Source organism: Castor canadensis, chromosome 1 (assembly GCF_047511655.1).
Source record: "Castor canadensis chromosome 1, mCasCan1.hap1v2, whole genome shotgun sequence".
Taxonomy (NCBI): Eukaryota; Metazoa; Chordata; class Mammalia; order Rodentia; family Castoridae; genus Castor; species Castor canadensis.
Genome location: NC_133386.1, coordinates 142,691,153 through 142,710,710, shown reverse-complemented (window position 1 = coordinate 142,710,710; position 19,558 = coordinate 142,691,153). Strand labels below are relative to the sequence as shown.

At 41.9% G+C, this 19,558-nt stretch overlaps 1 protein-coding gene across 7 annotated transcripts; it reads right to left on the bottom strand.

Annotated features, from left to right (window-relative positions):
* Positions 1 to 3,127: 3,127 nt before the first annotated feature.
* Trim6 (tripartite motif containing 6) lies at positions 3,128 to 19,412 on the bottom strand. 7 transcript variants are annotated; one of them, XM_074084557.1, is made up of 8 exons: positions 19,326 to 19,412; positions 12,162 to 12,477; positions 11,578 to 11,673; positions 10,699 to 10,929; positions 7,407 to 7,429; positions 5,795 to 5,895; positions 5,483 to 5,509; positions 3,130 to 5,279 (listed from the first exon to the last, which is right to left on the bottom strand). In XM_074084557.1, exons 2-8 carry the CDS (start codon positions 12,408 to 12,410, stop codon positions 4,714 to 4,716), a joined length of 1,293 nt encoding a protein of 430 aa, XP_073940658.1. In that variant the 5' UTR covers positions 12,411 to 12,477; positions 19,326 to 19,412; the 3' UTR covers positions 3,130 to 4,713. The 7 variants fall into 7 exon arrangements, 6 of the variants coding, with proteins under 6 accessions (XP_073940669.1, XP_073940662.1, XP_073940666.1 ...); XM_020165122.2 differs by having other exon boundaries at positions 3,131 to 5,279; positions 11,988 to 12,477; XM_074084550.1 differs by lacking the exon at positions 19,326 to 19,412 and adding an exon at positions 19,137 to 19,273 and having other exon boundaries at positions 3,131 to 5,279; positions 11,988 to 12,477.
* Positions 19,413 to 19,558: the final 146 nt, after the last annotated feature.

The following is a 19,558-nucleotide window of genomic DNA, read 5'->3' as shown; positions in this document are numbered from 1 at the left end:
GGGGTGGGGGGGATTCAAGTATGATGTATTTGATACATTTTAAGAACCTCTGTAAATGCTACAATGTACCCCACCCAACCCAACAATTAAAAAAAAAAACAAAAACCAAAAAACCCAACAAGAGAAAAAAAGTTTAAGTAGCAGAAAAATCAAGAATGTCTGCCTCTTTGAAAAATACTGCTAAGAGAATGAAAAGGCAAGCCACATATTGGGAGAAAATATTTACTAATTCTATATTTAATGAGAGACTTGTTACAAGAATATATAAAGAACCCTCCAAACTCTCTAATAAGAACTAGTAACCACATTTTTTTTAAGAAGTGAAAAATTTCAAGAGCCACTTTACTAAAGAAGACATGCAGATAGCAGAAATACATGAAAAAAATGTTTAACGTCCCAAGGCATTAAAGAAATGAAAATTAGGCTGGACACTGGTGGTTCATGCCTGTAATTCTAGGTATTGGGAGCATCGAGGTTTTAGGCTCCAACCTGGACAAATGCTTCATGAGACCCATCTCCAAAAAAATCACCAGAGCAAAATGAACTGAAGGTGTGACTCAAGGTAGAGCACATGCTTTGGCTTCCTTTGCAAATGCAGAGCCCTAAGTTCAAACTCCAGTCACAGGTGTACACACACACACACACACACACACACACACTCATGAGGTGCCATCCGGAGTTCTCTGTAATGAGAAAGAGTAGTTTATGGTTCCAGGCACTCCTTTAAGTGTCCCTTATAACATTCTGTTATGTTTCCACAAAAAAAAAACCCAAAAACCAAAAAACAAAACAAACAAAAAAACTTCCTTCTTTTGAAATTTGATTATACTTGAGTACATATGTTAGACATTAAAAAAAATCTTCCTTTTAGTTAGGTAAGCTCGCATAGCTCTTCTCAGCAACAGAAAAGGAGTAGAAATTATGAATCCCATATGTCAACTAAGGATTTAAAAAGCAAGCTGCCTCTTCAGTTTCCTTTGCCGTTCTGCCCTCTTGGTGTTAACAATTACATCTAGGGTATGACAGTCACCAGATGAAAGAAGCACACAAGGCCCAATGGCCCATGAATCTCACATGGAAAAATGCCACTCATCCTCTAGTTAATACTCATGTCAGAATTTTTCTCTCTCTCTCTCTCTTCCTTTCTGTTTTTGGTGGTACTGGTGCTTGTTCTCAGGGCCCTGTGCTTGCTAGACAGGCACTCGCACTACTGCTTGAATCACTCTGTCAGCCCTCATGCTACATTTTTTACATGAACAAGAAATAACTTTATTTAGTATTTGATCCATTGATTCATTGTGTGTGTGTGTGTGCGCGTGTGCGTGTGCGCGCGCGCACGTGATTTCATAGTAGCTTAACTTACTGTATCACATCAAAAATGTCAAGGCCAGGGTTGCTAACTTACCCTGATAATTGCCAAGTCTCATTTTAGGTAAACCTTCCCCAGGTCTTTCAGGATTACTTTAGCTGATGATTAACTGAGATCATTGACTGAATAACTCTAAGTGAATTTAGAAGACTCAAAGAGGTTTCTACTACACGTAGAGAAAAACTGGGCTAACTCCTTTTGCCTGGAACTTCCTGCATGGGAAAATATTCAGGCAGACCCATCTTCTCCCTAAATTTCCACCAGCTGCCTGGGCTCCAGTCTGCCCACTCAGTCTCCTGTTGTGTTTCTTCTGTTTCTTCCAGTTGAAATGTAGTAGAGAGCCTGCCTAGCAAGCATGAGACCCTGAGTTCAAACCCCAGTACTGTCAAAAAGAACATTCAAATGAAGCTGTCCCTGAACAAAGCAGTACGAGGCCTTTGTACTGCATCTCTCCTCCCCACAGATGCAAGAACTGAATCCCGAGGACGAATCAGTATTTCTTCAACTCATCAAAGAGCTTCAAGCCAATAGACTTAGGGCTGAAGGCAGAGGTCAACTTGGCAGAATCTTACACTCTGGCCTGATCGCTTCCTTTATCGTCCAAAGTCTACTCTCCTGGCTATCTTGAGATCGTCTCTTTGCCATGACCTTTAGTAAAAATGCCTTGGGGTGAGTGTATTGGGGTAGGTCTTTGTCAAAATGAGCACATTTGCCTTGGGGCCCTCTCAGCACTGACCCATAGTCTGTTATACTAGGGTTCCCCAGGAACAGAAATTTCATCACATACTGTTCTCCAGCAGAAGTATAATACAAGCAATGTGTAATTTAAAATTTTCTAGTACCCACATTAAAAAAAGTAAACTGTGTCCAAAATATTAACATAAAAGTTACTAGTGAGGCATTTTTTTTTTTTTTGTGGAAATCTGGTGTGTATTTACCTTTATAGCACCTCCTCTCTCCCTCTCTCTCTGTCTTTTGTAGTACTGGAGTTTGAACTCAGGGTCTCATGCTTGCTAGGCAGGAATTCTTCCACTTGAGTCATTCCCCCAGCCTTTTTTGTGTTGGGTTTTTTTGAGATAGGATGTCATGAACTATTTGTCCAGGGTTGACTTCAAACCATCATCTTCCTGTTCTCTGCCTCCTGAGTTTTGGATTATAGATGTAGACCACGTCCAGCCCCTTACAGCACATCTCAATTCATACTGGTCACAGTGGTTCAGTAGCCAGAAGTGGCCCTTGACTATACTGCAGCTCTGTTCTCCCCTTCACATTCATTTTCACTCATAGTTCCTGTTTCTTTTTTGTTAAAGTGGTTGGCTCAGAAAGTATAGCACCCCATACTAAAGACATAGCAACTTATTCACCAGCTCTTTGTGTTTGGGCATAAAGAAAAGGAAGTGCTGGCCAGGTATGATAGCTCATGCCTGCAATGCCAGTTATGTGGGAGGTAGAGATCAGGAGGAATACTTCTCAAGGCCAGCCCAACAAAATTTAAGCAAGATCTCATCTCAACCAATAAACTCAGTGTGGTAGTGATATCTGTAATCCCAGTTACTTGGAGGGCATAAGTAGGAGGATTGTGGTCCTAGGTTAGAACCAGGTAAAAATTCAAGGCCCTATCCAAAAAATAACTAAAGAGGACCTGGGGCATGCACCTGCCTGGTAAGCATGAGGCCCTGAGTTTAAACATCAGTACTGACAAAAAAAAAAAAAAAAAAAAAAAAGGGCAGAAAGGAAGGTGTTGGTGGGGTGGCTGGTAGTAGTGAAATACTCCTGTAATCTCAGCTATACCTATAATCTCAACTACTCAGGAGACAGAAGCAGGAGGATCAGAAGTTTGAGGTCTGCTTGGACTACACAGTGAGTTCAAGGCCAGTCTGGGAAATTTAGTGAGACCCTATGTAAAAATAAAAAATAAAATAAGGGCTGGGGTTGTCACTCAAGGAAAGGCCCTGGGTTCAATCCTCAGTACCACAAAAAAGAAAAAGAAGAAAAGAGCTGGGCACCAGTGGCTCATGCCTGTAATCCTAGCTACTCAGGAGGCAGAGATCAGCAGGATTGAGATTCAAAGACAGTCTGTGCAAATAGTTCCGGAGACCCTATCATGAAAAAATCCTTCACAAAAATAGGACTGGTGGAGTGGCTCAAGGTGAAGGCCATGAATTCAAGCCCTAGTACTGCAAAAAAAGAAAAAAAGTACCTAACACAAAAAAGGCTGGCAGAGGGGTTCAAATGGTAGAGTGTCTGCCTAGCAAGCACAAGTTAAAACCCCAGTACCACAAAAGGGAAGGAGGGAGGGAGAAAAGGAGGGAGAAAGGAAGGAATGAAGGAAGGGGGAATGTTGAGAAATCAGAATAAACTATTTTTTTCCTAAAAGTATGTTATATTTATTCATATTTTCTCTGCATCTTCGTTCCATTTAGGAGAAAAAAATCTGCATTTGAGTGATCATTTTCTTCTTCTTTCATTTTTTTTTAATTTCAGTTCACTTAGAAGGTGTATTTCTTTTTTATTTTTGTAACTTTTTTTGATGTATTGGGGTTTGAATTCAGGACACTCCCCTTAAGTCTACCACTTAAGACTTTTTTTTTGTTACTACTGGGGTATGAACTCAGAGCTTTGCACTTAATAAGCAGCTGTTCTACCACTTGAGCTATACCTCCAAGTCCTCTTTTTCATTTTTGATTATAACCCTTAAAATTTTAAGATGAAGGCTGAAGGTTAGGGATTGTAGTAAAGACAGAAGATACAACTGCCTCCTTCCATTTGAATTTAAAGCCACAAGAATTGCTTTAAATAAGAATTTTTTGATTTTAGCACTTAATCCTATATACATTTACACAGTGATTTCTTTGCTCATTATTACAATTTATAAAACCTGACAAACATCTTATAAGAACATACAGCTACAAGTTGGTTTTGTTCAGGAACATAACCTAAACAATGGGTTACTAAAAATAAATCTCAAATTACATATAGCAAATAATAACGGTTTGTTTCAGGAATTTGTGGTAGATTTAACAATTCAACCAACTGAATGTGGTTGGTCACAATAACAATAAAAATGACACAATTATCTCAATAATGGAAAGAATACTTGAACAGAAGAGAATTTCTTACATTTGACTCCATGCATTGTGAAAACTTTCTACCTAATCCTATGCTTCGCAGTAAAATGCTGATAGTTCTCCCAATCCACTTCAAGAACTGTCAAGGATGCTCACTATTGTCACTGGGTACATCCTATTATTGAGGCAATGTTCAAAGGAAGGAGTGTGAACTCAGAAAACCAAACATCAGAAAGGAGAGTCAGATGAGCCACCTGGATGGGGGCAGCAGAGTATTCAAGAACTTGGGCGACGTAGAGTCATTGGGACTGCACAGCTGCAAGGATTAAAATATGGACAAAGGGCTGTAGGAAAGTAATATTTAGAGAAGGTGTAGATGGGCAAGCCATGGTTTGTGACATTGTAAAATGAGACAGTGCCGGCCTCATAGTCTAAGAAAACCCCAACACGACGAGGGGGTACCGTCATGGAGAGAAGCAGGGAAGTGGAGGAGTCCTCATAGGCTCTGTATTCGTGCTTGTGCTGCAACCCAATCACCCAGAATCCACTCTGCGGCTGAAATCTGGAGTAAGCATTCTGCTGGTGAGGATACTGGTTGAAAGAGAATGTAGGTTCCCCTGAATTGCTGCACACGCCCAGAATCCAGGCAGTCTTCTTGGTCACATCTACCTCCCAGTAGTACTTTCCTGAGGAGAAGTGCTGAGAGCCGAGGACACTACAGTTATAATGTTCTTCCAGACGGGAAGGTTCAGACAGCTTAGCACCCACAAATCTCACTTGTCTCCGGTTTTTAGACAGGATGAGATTTAAATTAGCTGTGTGTGGGTTCAAGGTCACATCCACTGTAGAAAAAAGGAAAACAGCCTTAGATGGGAACAAGCACCTGGGTCCTAGGATCTCAGAGGAAGAGGCACAGGAAGTGGTTGGGAAACTGGAGCTAGGGAAAAGGGAGGTATGGGCACTTTAAACATGAGCTTTGTATGGGGAGGAGCAAGAGAAAGGGAATCAGTCACAACAGATCAAAGAGGCCACCGTTTCTACTCACCCCAGTAGCTTTGGACATCTGTCAGCTCTACAACAAGAAAAAGAGTGAAACATGTTAAGTAGAACCAGTGGTCTCAGGTCTGATAGCTCTCCCTTTACAAAACTGAGACTAGTGGGGAATTCTGTGAAGATGTGAATTAGACTTTTCATCTCCTCTTAAGCATGAAGAGTCTATGTTCTACACACTACACTACGTCTCTCCCTCTGTGACCTCCCTCATTGCCACTCTTCTCACATACCAACTATACCCTCTTTCCTTTTCGTTTCTTCCTACTACAGTTATTCCACACCAAACTCTTTCCCTAAATCTTACCTCTGAATACTCGCAGCATCCTTTTCAGATCTGGGGCCCGAAATACACTTTTCAGCTTGGTTGGGAGAGCTTGGGGCTTCCTCAAGGTCCAGAACTCACTCCTAGGAAGGACAGAACTTATGAACCCCCTGGTGCTGACACTGGGTTCCACCAACACCTCTGTCTCCCTCACCTCTTAGGTCCATCAATGAATTTCAACACTCTCCTGAGAAAAGTCAACATCACTCTGCAAAGGGTCCTGGCACTGGACCAGAAGACCTAGACTAGAAACAAGCTGTGTAAACTTCACTATGATTTTAACTTCTTAAAACCTGGGCTGGCCACTGGGCTCACGCCTATAATACTAGGTACTCAGGAAGCGGAGATCAGAAAGATCTTGGTTCAAAGACAGCCCCTGGGAAATAGTTTGTGATACCCTATCTCGAAGAAACCCATCACAAAAAAGAGCTAGCAGAGTGTTTCAAGTGGTAAGAGTGCCTGCCTAACAAGTGTGAGGCCCTGAATTCAAACCCCAGAACAGAACTGCCAAAAAAACCATCTCTGGGCTGGTGGTATGGCTCAAGTGGCAGAGTGCTTTCCTGGTGAGTATAAGGGCTCTGAGTTCAAATCTAGTACTCAACCTTCTCCACCCGCCCACCCCCTTCAAAAGTTTTATTTTGTTTCTTTCCTTGTTTTTCTGTTGACATTTATGTCCCAAAGATAGCAAGAAATTGAGTAGAATAATGGCTGGGAAATACTGTAAAAGAAGATACAAAATGTTTCAAGTGTTAGTGCCAGGAGGCACTCAGATGTCTGGACTGACAGACCACCAGGAACCTGCTGCTGGGGCTTAGAGAGCATCAAATGAAGGGCTTCCTTCACAATGCTGTGGATTTAGGCCTCAGATCTTCCACAAGCCCAGGAGGAAAGCCTCAGAACAGCATCTTAGAGGTCATTGTCTCTGGGGATCTTATGCCAGTGGGAGAAGGGAGACATCCTCACCTCTGAGTTGAGAGTGACAACAGGCTCTGCACTTCCTATGTCTGTGAGGAGCCTTGTTGGATGAGATTCTAGATTACGTGCTAGAGAAAAGAACATGTTCTCCTCCAGGGCCAAAGCCATTCTTCCCATTCTCACATTTATATCTTTACTGGAATTGACACACGGAAATCAGAACCAGGCAGAAAAACCGGGACTATTCCAAAGTCAGGGGAGAAAGGGAAATTTAAGGCAACTGTCTAAGAGCAAATTCTCAGACTTTAGAAAACAATATAGACTGAATTGCCCTCTGATAAAAGGCACAAAGAATGTCTCTGTGTGCTTTGAGGTAGCGATAACTAAGAGAACCAGGGCAGAACGCAGGTAGAAAGGGAGTCAGGTGACAGTACAAGAGGAGTCACTGACATAACAAGCATTTATTCTGAGTGACAGTATTGTCTCCAATTCTCTTACCATGAAAACCAGCCATTTTCCTTTATTTTGGGATTCCCAAATTTCTCATGAAATGTGCAATTCAAGATATCAGTCTTGAATGTTCCTTGCCTGAGATTTTTTTCCCCTTCCCCACACTGACTACGGGTACAGAAATCTTTTGTCAATCTCAAAAGAATTACTCCATCTTCTCTTCACACACCTTTTCGTGACATTGTTCACATCCTGGAGAGGAAAAGACAGATTAAGTTAAGGAGTAATAGGTCATGTCCTGCTCCTGTTTCCAATACCCATGCAACGAATAGGAATAAGACCCTAACAGTGAGAGTACAAAGCAGATATAAAAACTCAGTGCCAGTTGGGTATGGTGGTGCATATCTACAATCCCAGCTCTAGAGAGATTGAGGCAAAAGGATCATGGTTTTGAAGCCAGCTCCTGGGCTTTATAGAAGATTCTGTCTCTTAAAAAAAATACAACTCAAGGCAGAAAGACCTTAAGAACATATATGAAGACATCAGGAAATGATCGATCCATTACTTCCTCCAATTTTACAGCTCTGTATGTATGTATAATTTATGTATGTACACCATTTGTTATTTGCCATGCATCGTGCCTGCCCCTGGAAGCTTACATTCTATTGTTGCTTTAAATATGGCTGCCTCTTAAACCTCCTCTTTTGTAACCGTCTATCTTACCTTTGCTTACTTCACCATTTCCTGGACTACAATGCACACATGTTGATGATCTCTAAATCTGTTCTCCCATGCATGATTCAGATTAATAAATATGGCAGCCAATAAGATACATGCACTTCAAACTCAAGATGCTTCAAAGAAAACTTAGTATTCCTGCAAACGTTCTGTCTCTTGTCTTCCATCCTCCTGAATAATGCTAGCATCTGCTTAGTCACCAAAATTAGACAAAATACTGTTGTAAACTACCTTGATATCCTGTCTTTGACCCTTCCATTTAATGCACTGAACTTTTTGGTACAAGAATTTTGAATTCAGGGCTTTGAGCTTGCTAAGCAAGCACTTTACCATTTCAGCCATGCCACCAGTCCTTTTGCTTTGGTTATTTTGAGATAAGATCTTGATTTTTATCCAGGCTGGCCTGGATAGAAATCTTACCTTTTTTTTTTTTGCAGTACTGGAATTCGAACTCAGAGCCTACAACTTAGGCCACTCCACCATCCCCTTTTTTGTGATGGGTTTTTTCAAGATAGGGTCTCAAGAACTATTTGCCCAGGCTGGTTTCAAACCATGATCCTCCTGATCTCTGCCTCTGAGAAGCTGGGATTGTAGGCATGAGCCACTAGGATCGGGCTGAAATCCTACCATTTAAGCTTCCTGTGATAGCTGGGATGAGAGGCACCCACCACTATGCCCAGCTTCTCTTACCCAACTGAGATGGGGTCTTGCAAACTTTCTTTTTTGCCAGGACTGCCCGTGTACAGCACTGCTCCCTAACTTAGTCTCCCAAGTTTCAAGGATTACAGGACTGAGTACCTGCACCTGGCTTATGACCTTAACTTCTTTCAGCCACCTGCTGTTAATTCTTCTTTCAGCAGAATTAACCATTTGCCTCCTACTCAGCTTCCTAACTTCTGCTCAATAAACCTCAACAACCCCAAAGACAAAGTCAACATAGGAATAAGTATTTTCTTTGTATTGGGACTATTGTGGTTGTTTTGCACAGAAACACAACTCAAATTGGCTTGAATACAGAAAGTAGTAGAGGGGTTGGGTGCAACATCACATAGCAGGAATTGTACCAATCTTATATCTTGTGTGTGCTGAGGAATTTAAATGAGCAAATCAAAATGCCACTTCCTATTTCTTTTATGTTGGCTTTATTCTTAGTGCTCACATTTTGAAGTTTATATCTGGATTGTCAAATTTTAATAAGAGATAATGTGACAAAGATGTGGAAAAGAGAAGGAAGAATATGTTTAAGATGGGAGAATTCTAAAACAATCAACTAGATAACATTCAATTTAAAAGGCCCATTACTAATGGGTTTGAGGTACCTGAATTAGCAACACAAATTGATGATTTATTTGCTTTTAAAGAAACATTTTTAGAATTTGAGATGTCTATGAAAGAGCTAGAACAAAAGAGTGAAGAAAAAAGGATTAGGGTAACCTAATGTCAAAAATGAGGACAAGTCAGGCCGGTGATTCACACCTGTAATCTAGGTTTCTTGGATGGTTGTGATCGGGAAAATCATTACTCAAAGTCAGCCCAGGCACACAGTTCACAAGACTCCATCTCCAAAACAACCAGACTAAAATGAGCTGGAGGTGTGACTCAAATGGCAGAGTGCTTGCTTTACAAACGTGGAGCCCTGAGTTCAAAGCCTGGTCCCACAAAATAAATAAATAAATAAAATAAAGACAAAAATACAAGAAGAACAGAATGAAACAGTGAATGAAGAAAGCTCTAGTCAGGTGAAAGTGACTATAATACTGCACCCCAGAATAAGAAATAATTATTCTATCAGTAAAGGAAGAGTTAGATGAAAGTGAAAGGCAAACAAATTAAGGAACAGCTTGAAGTGCCCAAAATATCACAAGGCATGTCATGCCTTTACCTCATAGCTGTACTATTTATTTTACACAGAAAATTTCTAACTGCAATTCAAGTATCAACTTTAGTTCAAGTTCCTCCATCAATCTCTCCAAACCTTGCACCATTCCAAACTATACATACAGACACAAAGACACACACATACACACACACACACACACACACACACACACACACACACACACACAAACTCTAGCCCCATAAGATGTGTTCAAATATCTATTTTTGCATCATGCTAAATGATTCTACCCTAGAGAAGAGAAAGTAAAGAAGGGCTGGTAATTACATAATCTCTAAGAACTTGAGTTTGGCATGTGTTTTCCTGTGACTAAACTGAATGAAATGCACCTGACAAATTTCCAGTACAACAACAGAGACATGAGATGCCTAGTGTGCAGTGGTTCTCAGCTGGGGTGGAGTTAGCTATGTTAACCCTGGAGATATACAGCAATGTCTGGAGGGGCTTTCGGTTATCATAGCTGAGGTGATACTGCTGAGGTATAGTAGGTGGAAGTTAGGAATGCTATTAAATATTCTTCCTACAATGTACAGAAGAGTCACTCACAGCAGTTATGTAGCCCAAAATGTCAACAGTGCTTGGATTGGGAAAGTCACCTCTAGAACATCACCAGATACAGCAGATCTTCTTCATAATATTCGATAAACTTCTGAACCACCCATAATGAATAATAAACAAAAATGGCACTTTTCCTTAGTATTTACATTATGAATTATCTTATACTTTGACCCATGACCTCTGTACAGTTAATTAGGTAGGAGGCACTACAGGGACAAATGATTTTTTTTCCCCTCTTCTCCCCACAAGGATGTTAGTCCTGTGTCCCAGAAAATAGTTGGCTTGTTTTTCTTGACTCTCACATCTGCGGCTCCTCCGCCAGTCTTACCTGCAGCAGATCTACTGTAGACCCCTGGCACCGCCGCTCCAGGTCTGAGATGAGCTCTGTCAGGGACTGGCTCTGATGGATCAGCTCACCCTCAGCTTTTTCTATAATACTCAGCCCTTTCCTCTCTTCCTCCTCCAGCTTTTTCAGTTCCCGCTGTTCTTCTCTGTCCAGGATTCTTCGCAGCTGATTAAACTCTGTCTGGATCCTGTGTCTCTCAGGCTCCATCTGATTCTTCAGCATCAGGGAAGAAAAACAGGATGCTGTCTGTTGGGCTAAGAGTCCGCGATGGGGGATGGGCCAGCCTCACTGGGAGAAACGGGGCAAATGCCTGCTCAGGCAGGCCTGTGGAACCTACTCTTCCCAGACCAATAGCCCCAGTCTATTTTGTCCAAGCATTCTGATATAGACTGTGATTCCTGGATGAGGTTTAGATTTCAGGAAGCTTTCCTGGCTTACAATGCCTCTGTATTAGTCTCCAATTCCAATTTTGAGTATTGAAATAAGAATTATTGGCTCATGATCAACCTGTCATTCCCAGGAGGCCAGAGACTGACACTATAAAAACCCAGAATTATGAAGTAGGGGGCTACCTCTGGTCATAGTTCCTTCCCTTTGTGGCTGTCTCAAAAACCTGTTCACTTTTGATATATTTGTTATCTACCCCCTGCCCAATGTCCCTTTACATCCTTGCTTGGGAAGGATGTAGTCATCTAGACAGGATGCCATGAAGGACTGCGGCCACAATCTACACTCAGACTTCCAAGGGGAAGCCCTTATAGCCATAGGAAGGACATTCAGGGGCAGGATTCCTTTGTCCTCAGCTCCCAAGAACAGCCCTGGTTCCTACCCCAGGACACCTTTGGGAGGAATCATTCTTGCCTTCCAGGATGTCCTCTTCTCTCTTATAACACCTTTTAACCTCTCAGCTTCCTGCTGATCTCTCCTTAGTTTCTTCAGAGACTCCTGGAACATTTCCTGGAAGAAGCACACCAGGTCAAGAAGGTTCAAAATTTACATTGTCTCAGTATTAGACATGAAATGAACAAGACAGAAATTATGCTGACCTCACCTCAGGAGAAGTCTGTCCTGTCTTGGGATGAAAAAACAAAGAAGGAAAAAGTACTAAATATACAGGGGACATAAATCAACAGAAATAGGCCAACTCTCTTTCCCTTGGGCAAAGGACCTGACCACAAAGCACTATATTCCTTTATTCTCACTGCCAATAAGTCCCCCAAACTCAATCCACCAGACCCCCCCACTGTCGACCCTCCATCCTGGGTTCCCACCTGGTACTCCTGGGCAACCTCTTCCATGAGAAATGTGTGGTGACCACGGTGCTCCTGAGAACGCTCACAAAGCCAGCAAATTAGCCTCCCATCCTCCTTACAGAAGAGCTGGAGTTTCTCTCCATGGAGTGCACAAAGAGTTACCTTTGGCTGCCTCCCAGGGCCCAACACTACCTCTCTGAGCCTCCTCACTATGTTGGCCAGGTGCCGATTAGGCCGGAGGTTCCCAGGCTGGTAGCTGGTCTTACACACAGGACAGCTGCTCTTCCCTTCTTGGCAGATCACCGATTCCTCACTATTCCTTGTGATGCAGTCCTGGCAGAAGCTGTGGCCACAGTCTATACTCAGAGGTTCCATCAGGAGCTCCAGGCAGATAGGACAAGTTACTTCATCTCGGATGTCTACCAGGACGGCTGAAGTCATTGTAGCTACTCTCTTGGCTTCTGCCTGCACAGCCTTGGCTTCTAAGATGGTTTCTGCTTATAGAATCCTAGATAGAAGAGAAAAAACTCAGGCTGAGAAAGAGGGAGAATAAAAAGATATGTATTATATAGTACTGGATAGAGGTCACACACTTGAGATAACAAGGGCATCTCATTCTAATTTTCAGCACTTTCCTTACTCCAACTCATATGAGACACCAATTTCCACCCTTTATTGGAGAAATGATCATAATTTATTTTTACTCCTATTGTAGCAAGAAAAGGGAGGCCAGAAAAGAAACAGACAGGCTGGTGTTCTGAAAACAAGACAGGGAGAGGGGATGGCAAAGCAAGAGATAAAACTTAAAGAATTGAAACATGAAGGTCACATAGCACTAGGGAAGTGAAATAGCCAATGAAGTCACATGCAGCCATATGTGGGTTAAGCTTTGCTTTTTGCTTTTGTAACCTGCTTGCAAGGGTATATAAGGTGAGACCCCATTGTTCTGGGGGGCTCAACTTTTGGACAGGAGTCCGCTAGGTCTGTGCCAGCACAATAAACGTTGCTTCCTGCTAATCTGCCTCAGAGACTCCTATCTCAGCTCATAATTTCCCGCAACACTATTGGATGGAAAGACAAAGGGATATTCCGCAGAAGAGAGGATCCCCCTCCCCCCCAAAAAAACCCACATTTTCAGTGTTAAAAGCAGCAAAACACACCTCTGTCACAAGATATTTACATTTGCTATTATGTTGCAAGAGTGACCCTTCACCCTTACATCTGCATGACTCACATACTTCTTACAGTTTATCAGAAGGGCTTCTCTGTCTGGCCTATCTGAAGTGTGGCTACCACACAACCATTCTTTGCAAGCTTTGTTGTTTTCTTATCAACATTTTTTTTAATTGTTTTTGTTGCGCTGGGTGGGGGTACATTGGAGTATTTGCAAAAGTTCTTACAATGTGTCAAATACTTGAATTCGCCTCTCTACTGCTCTCTTTCAGCCTCCCTCTCCCAATTTCCTGGAACAGTTTCAACAGGTATCATTTTTGCATTTACTTACATGTGTCTACATTATTTGCCCCCACCCCCCACCCCTCCAGCAACCCCCACCCCCACCCTCACCCCCACATTCCCGTTTTATCCTCTGCCTCTAGGCAGAACATGTATCACCCTCCTGTTCTCCGATTTTGTAGAAGAAAAAAATATAAAAGATAATAAGAAAAACACATCATTTTTGCTAGTTTGAGATAAAGATAGCTATATGGGGAGATTCCTTGCGCTGTTTCCATGCATATATGTATTGATATCTTTAATTGTTTGAATCCGCCCATGGAATATTAAGCTCCAGGACATCAGAGACATTGTTTTCTATTCAGAGTTGCAACCTGTGCAGCTAGTACAGTGCTGATGCTCAGGTCCTCACCTTTGGGTGAATTAAAAGCTAGAAGCTCAAGCCAGGTGCCAGTGGCTCATGCCTGTAATCCTAGCTACTCAGGAAGCAGAGATCAGCCTCCTGATCACAGTTCAAAGTCAGCAGGGCAAATAGTTCCTGAGATCTTATCTTAAAAAAACCCATCACAAAAAAAGGTTGGTGGGGTGGCTTAAGGTGTAGGCTGAGTTCAAACCACAGTACCAAAAACAGAAACAAAAACAAAAAAACCTATAAATTCCTCTTCCGTCAACAGAGGATTGGTCCTTTCATCTCTTTGCCATCTCTCTCCCTTATCTGGTATCCAAAATCAAAGATATCATTGATTGTGAAGACATATCTACCTATTGCTCTGCAATGAGCCCTTTCATCCCTCCTGCTCACCTCCCTAGGAAAGCCCGAAGAAACAGGAATAACCACAATAAGGGGAGGTAATATTTTCACAACTAAGACTTAGATAACCAGTTGTGATTTCTTGCTTTATCCCTCATAGGACAAATGTACATAAATAATTTTATCCTTGGTCCTTAGAAGGAAACAGAATATTAAGTGACTTTGTAAAATCATGAATTTTCAGCCATACAGTTGGCGTAATCTAATCTTTTCAAGGACCTTGTTCAAACCTCTGTCCTCAGTCTCACAACTTTAAACAACGGTCAATGTTAAAGGCAATAAAAGTCAACCACAGAGCCAGAGCTTTTGGAGCGTGGAAATGGGAGCGATCCCCTTTGATGACTGGATTTTGACTAGTTCACTGCCTAGTTGAAGGTACACTGTTATTAGTCCCAGGCATGATCTTATTGTAGGGTGAGTGGGAGCAGGTGGAATTGCATAATTTGTCTTTAGGTGGTTTGTAGCTAAAGCAGATACACACTGATGCAAAATGGCCAGTGTGGATCTAAGACCAGAAGGCCTTGTAAATTCTACCAATTCTCTACCATCTTAAGAGTCTGATACGTTGTTTTAAAAATCTAATTTTCTTCTAGTAACAACTCTTCTATCACAAGAAAGTGCCCCAGAAATGGAAAACAAAAGGTTATAGAACACAAATATAGCTAAGCAGGTGACTGTGAGGCATTGCCGCCAGATCTAGTGAGCTGAAATCAGGGCCTGAGTGCTGCCACCTGGTGTTCTGTGGTTGTCTTGCAAGTCCTGGACCAGTTCACCCTCTTCTGCCCTGCCTAGTAAGAGCATTGCTAACATTAAATATTTATTGAAAACCATTATCTACTGGACAAAAAAATGTAATTATTTTACATGAAATAACTCAATAATCACCTTTATCAACACTATGAGTAAAAAAAAAAAAAAACACTATGAGTGTCCCCTAGATCCTATTTCATAGTTGTGTAAATATAGGTTAAACAGCTACTTCAAGAGGTTGAATAAGTTATTTGAATGTAAACATTCAGGCTACAGATCTGAGGTGTTTATTATTCCTTTGTATTCTTTTTCTCCACAGAGGATACAGAATACTATTAGTTTTTTTAGGGGTGGTGGTGGTACTGGGGTTTGAACTCAGGGTCTCTCTCACACTTGCTAGGCAGGTGCTCTACCACTTGAACCACTCCACCAGCCCCAGAATATTATTTTTTAAAATAATGCACCCTGGACATCTAATTACCAGTACTCATTGGAATCACATAAGCTTAACAAAATTAATCACAGCTGTGGGAAAGTGAGCACTTGTTTGGTATGTTAATATGTCCTGTCACAGCCATATCACCTGACAGCACATGTGCTATGAGGGCCTACTGCCTTTGTTAAATAAGGACTGTGAACACAGAGGCCCAGTATCTTTTGCCCTTCCACACATCCCAGAGCCTACCACTACACCTACCACAAAAAATGAGTAATTAACAATATTTGAATCTCAAATTATAACTTACTACTAAGCCTACAGTTGGACTTGATGTTGGCATTGGAGTATAGAAACAGATGTGCTAATTTATGAAATTGTTAATGTCAAGAATAATTGTGGTATATTATACATAGTATTTTAACTGAAGGTCTACTCCATCTCCCCCCCAGTACCCACATATACACACTTTCATTTCTGGTAAAATTGTATTTGGAATACACAATTCTGTTGAGGAAGAGAAATACCAAGGAGAAATCCCCCTTGAACAATCAATATACACTTAAAAAAATGAAGGACAGGAAGATAAAACAGGTCCTGTTTGGGTACCAGAAGGAGGGAGGAGGGCAAAAAGAGAGGGAGAAGGAGGGTGAACATGGATGTGCTTTGTATTCTTATATTAAAATAGAACAGTGAAACCTGTTGAAATTGTTCTAAGAAGGGGGTAGGAGATGAGGGAGAATGGATGGAGGGGTCAAATCTAATAAAGATAAATGGTAAGCATTTATGTAAATGTTTCACTGTATCTCCCATATACAACTATTAAATGCTAATAAAAAAATTTAAAAAGGAAGTGACATACAAAAAACTGAAGTGAGGTACAGACAGCATGATTATTTTTTGTCTTCTTCCTGTCGTATTTGAACAGTTTCAAAAGTTGGCTGCTTGTGATTGGCTGAGATTCTGTTACTTGTTACAAGAGTAGATGACAATCTACATTTCATTATGTAAGATGAACACCTTAAGCCATACTTAAAACATAAGAAGGCAGCTTTAGGCCAAATTGAGATTATCAATCAAACCAAAACTGCTGATGCATGCAACAGGATGTATCTAAATCCCAAAATCAATATGCAAATTGAAAGTCTCCACTAAAGATAAGTTACAGAATGATTCCATTTATATGATATTCTGGAAAACTTCTTTAAATTCATACAGCATAAAAAGCACATTAGTGGAAGCCAGGGCCCAGAGATGTGAGAGAGCAGCGATGAACTGCAAAGGAACACAAAGAAATGTGAGGGTAAAAGAAATGTCAAGACAGAATTGTCTGCTTAAAATCTATAACTTACTACATATATAGTTCAACAGAGCTGACAAAAATGCAATGAGAAAAAGTAAAGACTTTGCTTCTGATCTTTTTTTTTGGGGGGGGGGATGGTAACTGGAACTTGAACGAAAAACCTCACCCTGAAGGGCAGACTGCAAGAGGTCCAAAAGGTGATAATCGGCCAAGGAGACACTTCTTTCAGAAGACCCGAGTGACCTCTCCACCCTCGGGCAATACAAAAAATGGCTATAATAACCCAATTTCCAAACCTGACCCACGGGACCACCAGTTTCCAGGTCCCCCTTCATTCCCCCATGGAGCCTTTTCTCTTCTCTACAAATAAAACCTTTCTGAACTCTGCTGCTCCAGTTGACCTCTGCTTTTGTTCTCAGGGAGGACCCAAAGACCCTCAATAGCTGAAAATTCCTGCGTGTCATCTGTGTATCAACCCTTGCTACACAGGCATTCTCCTACCTGAGTCACTCCACCAGCCCTTTTTGCACTTAGTATTTTTGAGATTGGATCTTGTAAACTATTTGCCCAAGCTGGCCTCAATTCAAAATCCTCCTGATCTCTGCCTCCTGAGTAGCTAGGATTACATGCGTGAGCCACCTGTGGCAGGCTTGGCTTCTGATCTAAGCATAAATTAGAACCATGGTGGCAATGTGACAGCAACACATAGCTATTGAGAACTGGAAACTGGCTTGTCAGAACTAGTATTCAGGCTGGGTGTCAGTGGCTCATGCTTGTAATCCCAGTTACTCAGGAGGCAGAGATCCAGAAGATTACAGTTCAAAGCCAGCCCAATGCAAACTGCCTGGGAAAAAAAAAAAAAAAAAAAAAACCACAAAAATGGGCTGGTGAATCGGCTCAAGCTTAAGTGTGCCTGCCTACCAAGTGTGAGGCCCTGAGTTCAAACCCCAGTGCTACAAGAAAAAAGAAATGAGTATTCAAGTATGAAATAAAACACACATCTGATTTTGTAAGAAAAAATAATCTCATTAGTAATTTAAATTGAGAAGAGGATCAAAGTATGTTACATAAATATATATGGATATAGCATAAGGAAATGCACCACTTTGAAAAAGTGAGGGAGGAGAGAGGAGTGTTAAGGAAAGATAATAGAAAGGGTGAACTTGTACAAAGTATACTGTCCACATTGAAGGAATTATCACAAAGATAATTATCACAATTCCTTGTACTACTGTGTGCTAATAAAAATAGTAAAAACTGATTATGTGTCTCAATATTTTGCATGTAGAGTTTATAAAATATATAAAATAATTTTACCTATTTCTTACCTTTTAATGAGGTTCCTAGAAAATTTAAAATTACACATATGATCTCATTTCCTATTTCACTACACATCTGTATTTTAGCCCATACTTTAGATAATCAGGCAAAGATTCTTCTTTTTAAGTTTTATTTACTTTTAGCAGCACTGGGGATTGAACTCAGGACCTCCAGCTTACCACTTGAGCTCACCTGCAGCCCTTTTGTTTTTAGTTTCAACAAAATAGTTCGTTTTTGTGATAAGATCTGGCTAACATGGTCTAGACTGGCCTAGAACCCAAGACACTACTGCCTCACAAGAAGCTGGGGTTACAGCCTTGCACTACCTAGTCTGGGGTCAGCATTTATGCTTCTAAGCACCCGTTCCTCTCTTGATTGATTGATTGATTAAATAAAATTCCCCTCGCTGGGAGAGGTGACCCACACCTTCTAGGCAGAAGCAGGAGGATAGTGACTTCGTGGGCAGCCTGGACTACAGAACTTTCTAAGTAAATAAATACCCCCAACATCAGTGAACTCATTCATAATAAGTAAGATAAGGAAATAAAAACAAAATAATCTATATTGCGAGTTCTGAAAGGTTAAGGACCTCATCTCTTTCACTGTCACCGTGTCCTCTCTGCCAGAACCGGCAAATGGCAGTCAAGAACAGTAGACATCCCCAGAAAGCTCCAGATGTGACCAGCATCTGGTGGTCAAGGTTCAATGAGCAAACAAGGGAGCCTTAACTTAATCCCGCGGAGCAGAGAGCCTCGCCCTGGTCTTTCATCCAGAATTTAACCAGGCTTTGCTTGGCTCTGCTTGCTCCACAAAGGCAGATCCTCCCGGCTTGTCCTCCAGCCTCAGGCCTAGCAGACAGCGGGTCGCAGGGTGGCTCGTCTCGCTCCGTCTGGGAGAATCGGCCTCCTGGGGCGGAGGATGAGCCATACTCACTTCCTGGAGCTGCCAGCAGGACTGAAGCTGGGGAGGGAGTGCTGATTTCTTAATCAGTAGATGCCAGACCGAGGTGTGTAGTCTTTCCCTAAACGGAAACTTCCAGAGCTGAGTTTCCTACATCCCTAGCTTCCAGAATCGGGGTTTAACTCTCATTACCTTTACCATAGCCCATGCCTCTAGTTGCAAAGGTGCCTCTTTTATGCTCCCTTCCAAGTCTTCAATGAACTCAAAACTGTAGAGAACTCCCCCACCCTTCCTCCACCCGTGAACCCCAACCCAACCTGTAGGGCGAGTCAAACTGTCCGCACAGTGGCGGCTGCCCGGAAAATGGTTTTGCTCACTAACCTGGAATCTGTGGCCTGGATCAGAGCCGAGGATTTGCAGCCTTGCTGCCGCAGCCTCCTCCTCCACTAAAGTTGAAAGGCTCTGGGGGAGAGGGGCGGGGCCGGCGGGGGAGGAGGAGGTGCTGCGGGTGGGGCCGAATTGTCCACAGACTTGTCCAGCGGCGTGAGATCCTGTGGACTACAGTCGTGTGGCCACCCGAGGCCTCCGGGCAGCAAGGGAGGCCGAACGCAGAA

What these genes read in the sequence shown, in the direction of transcription:
- Trim6 (XM_020165122.2), bottom strand. Translation starts at nt 12,410, where the DNA reads ATGACTTCAGCCGTCCTGGTAGACATCCGAGATGAAGTAACTTGTCCT. An exon ending in AGAAGAGGACATCCTGGAAG is followed by an intron (nt 10,930 to 11,577) that starts GCAAGAATGATT and finishes CTGATGCTGAAG; the next exon opens with AATCAGATGGAGCCTGAGAG. An exon ending in AGATGTCCAAAGCTACTGGG is followed by an intron (nt 5,280 to 5,482) that starts GTGAGTAGAAAC and finishes TTTTTTCTACAG; the next exon opens with TGGATGTGACCTTGAACCCA.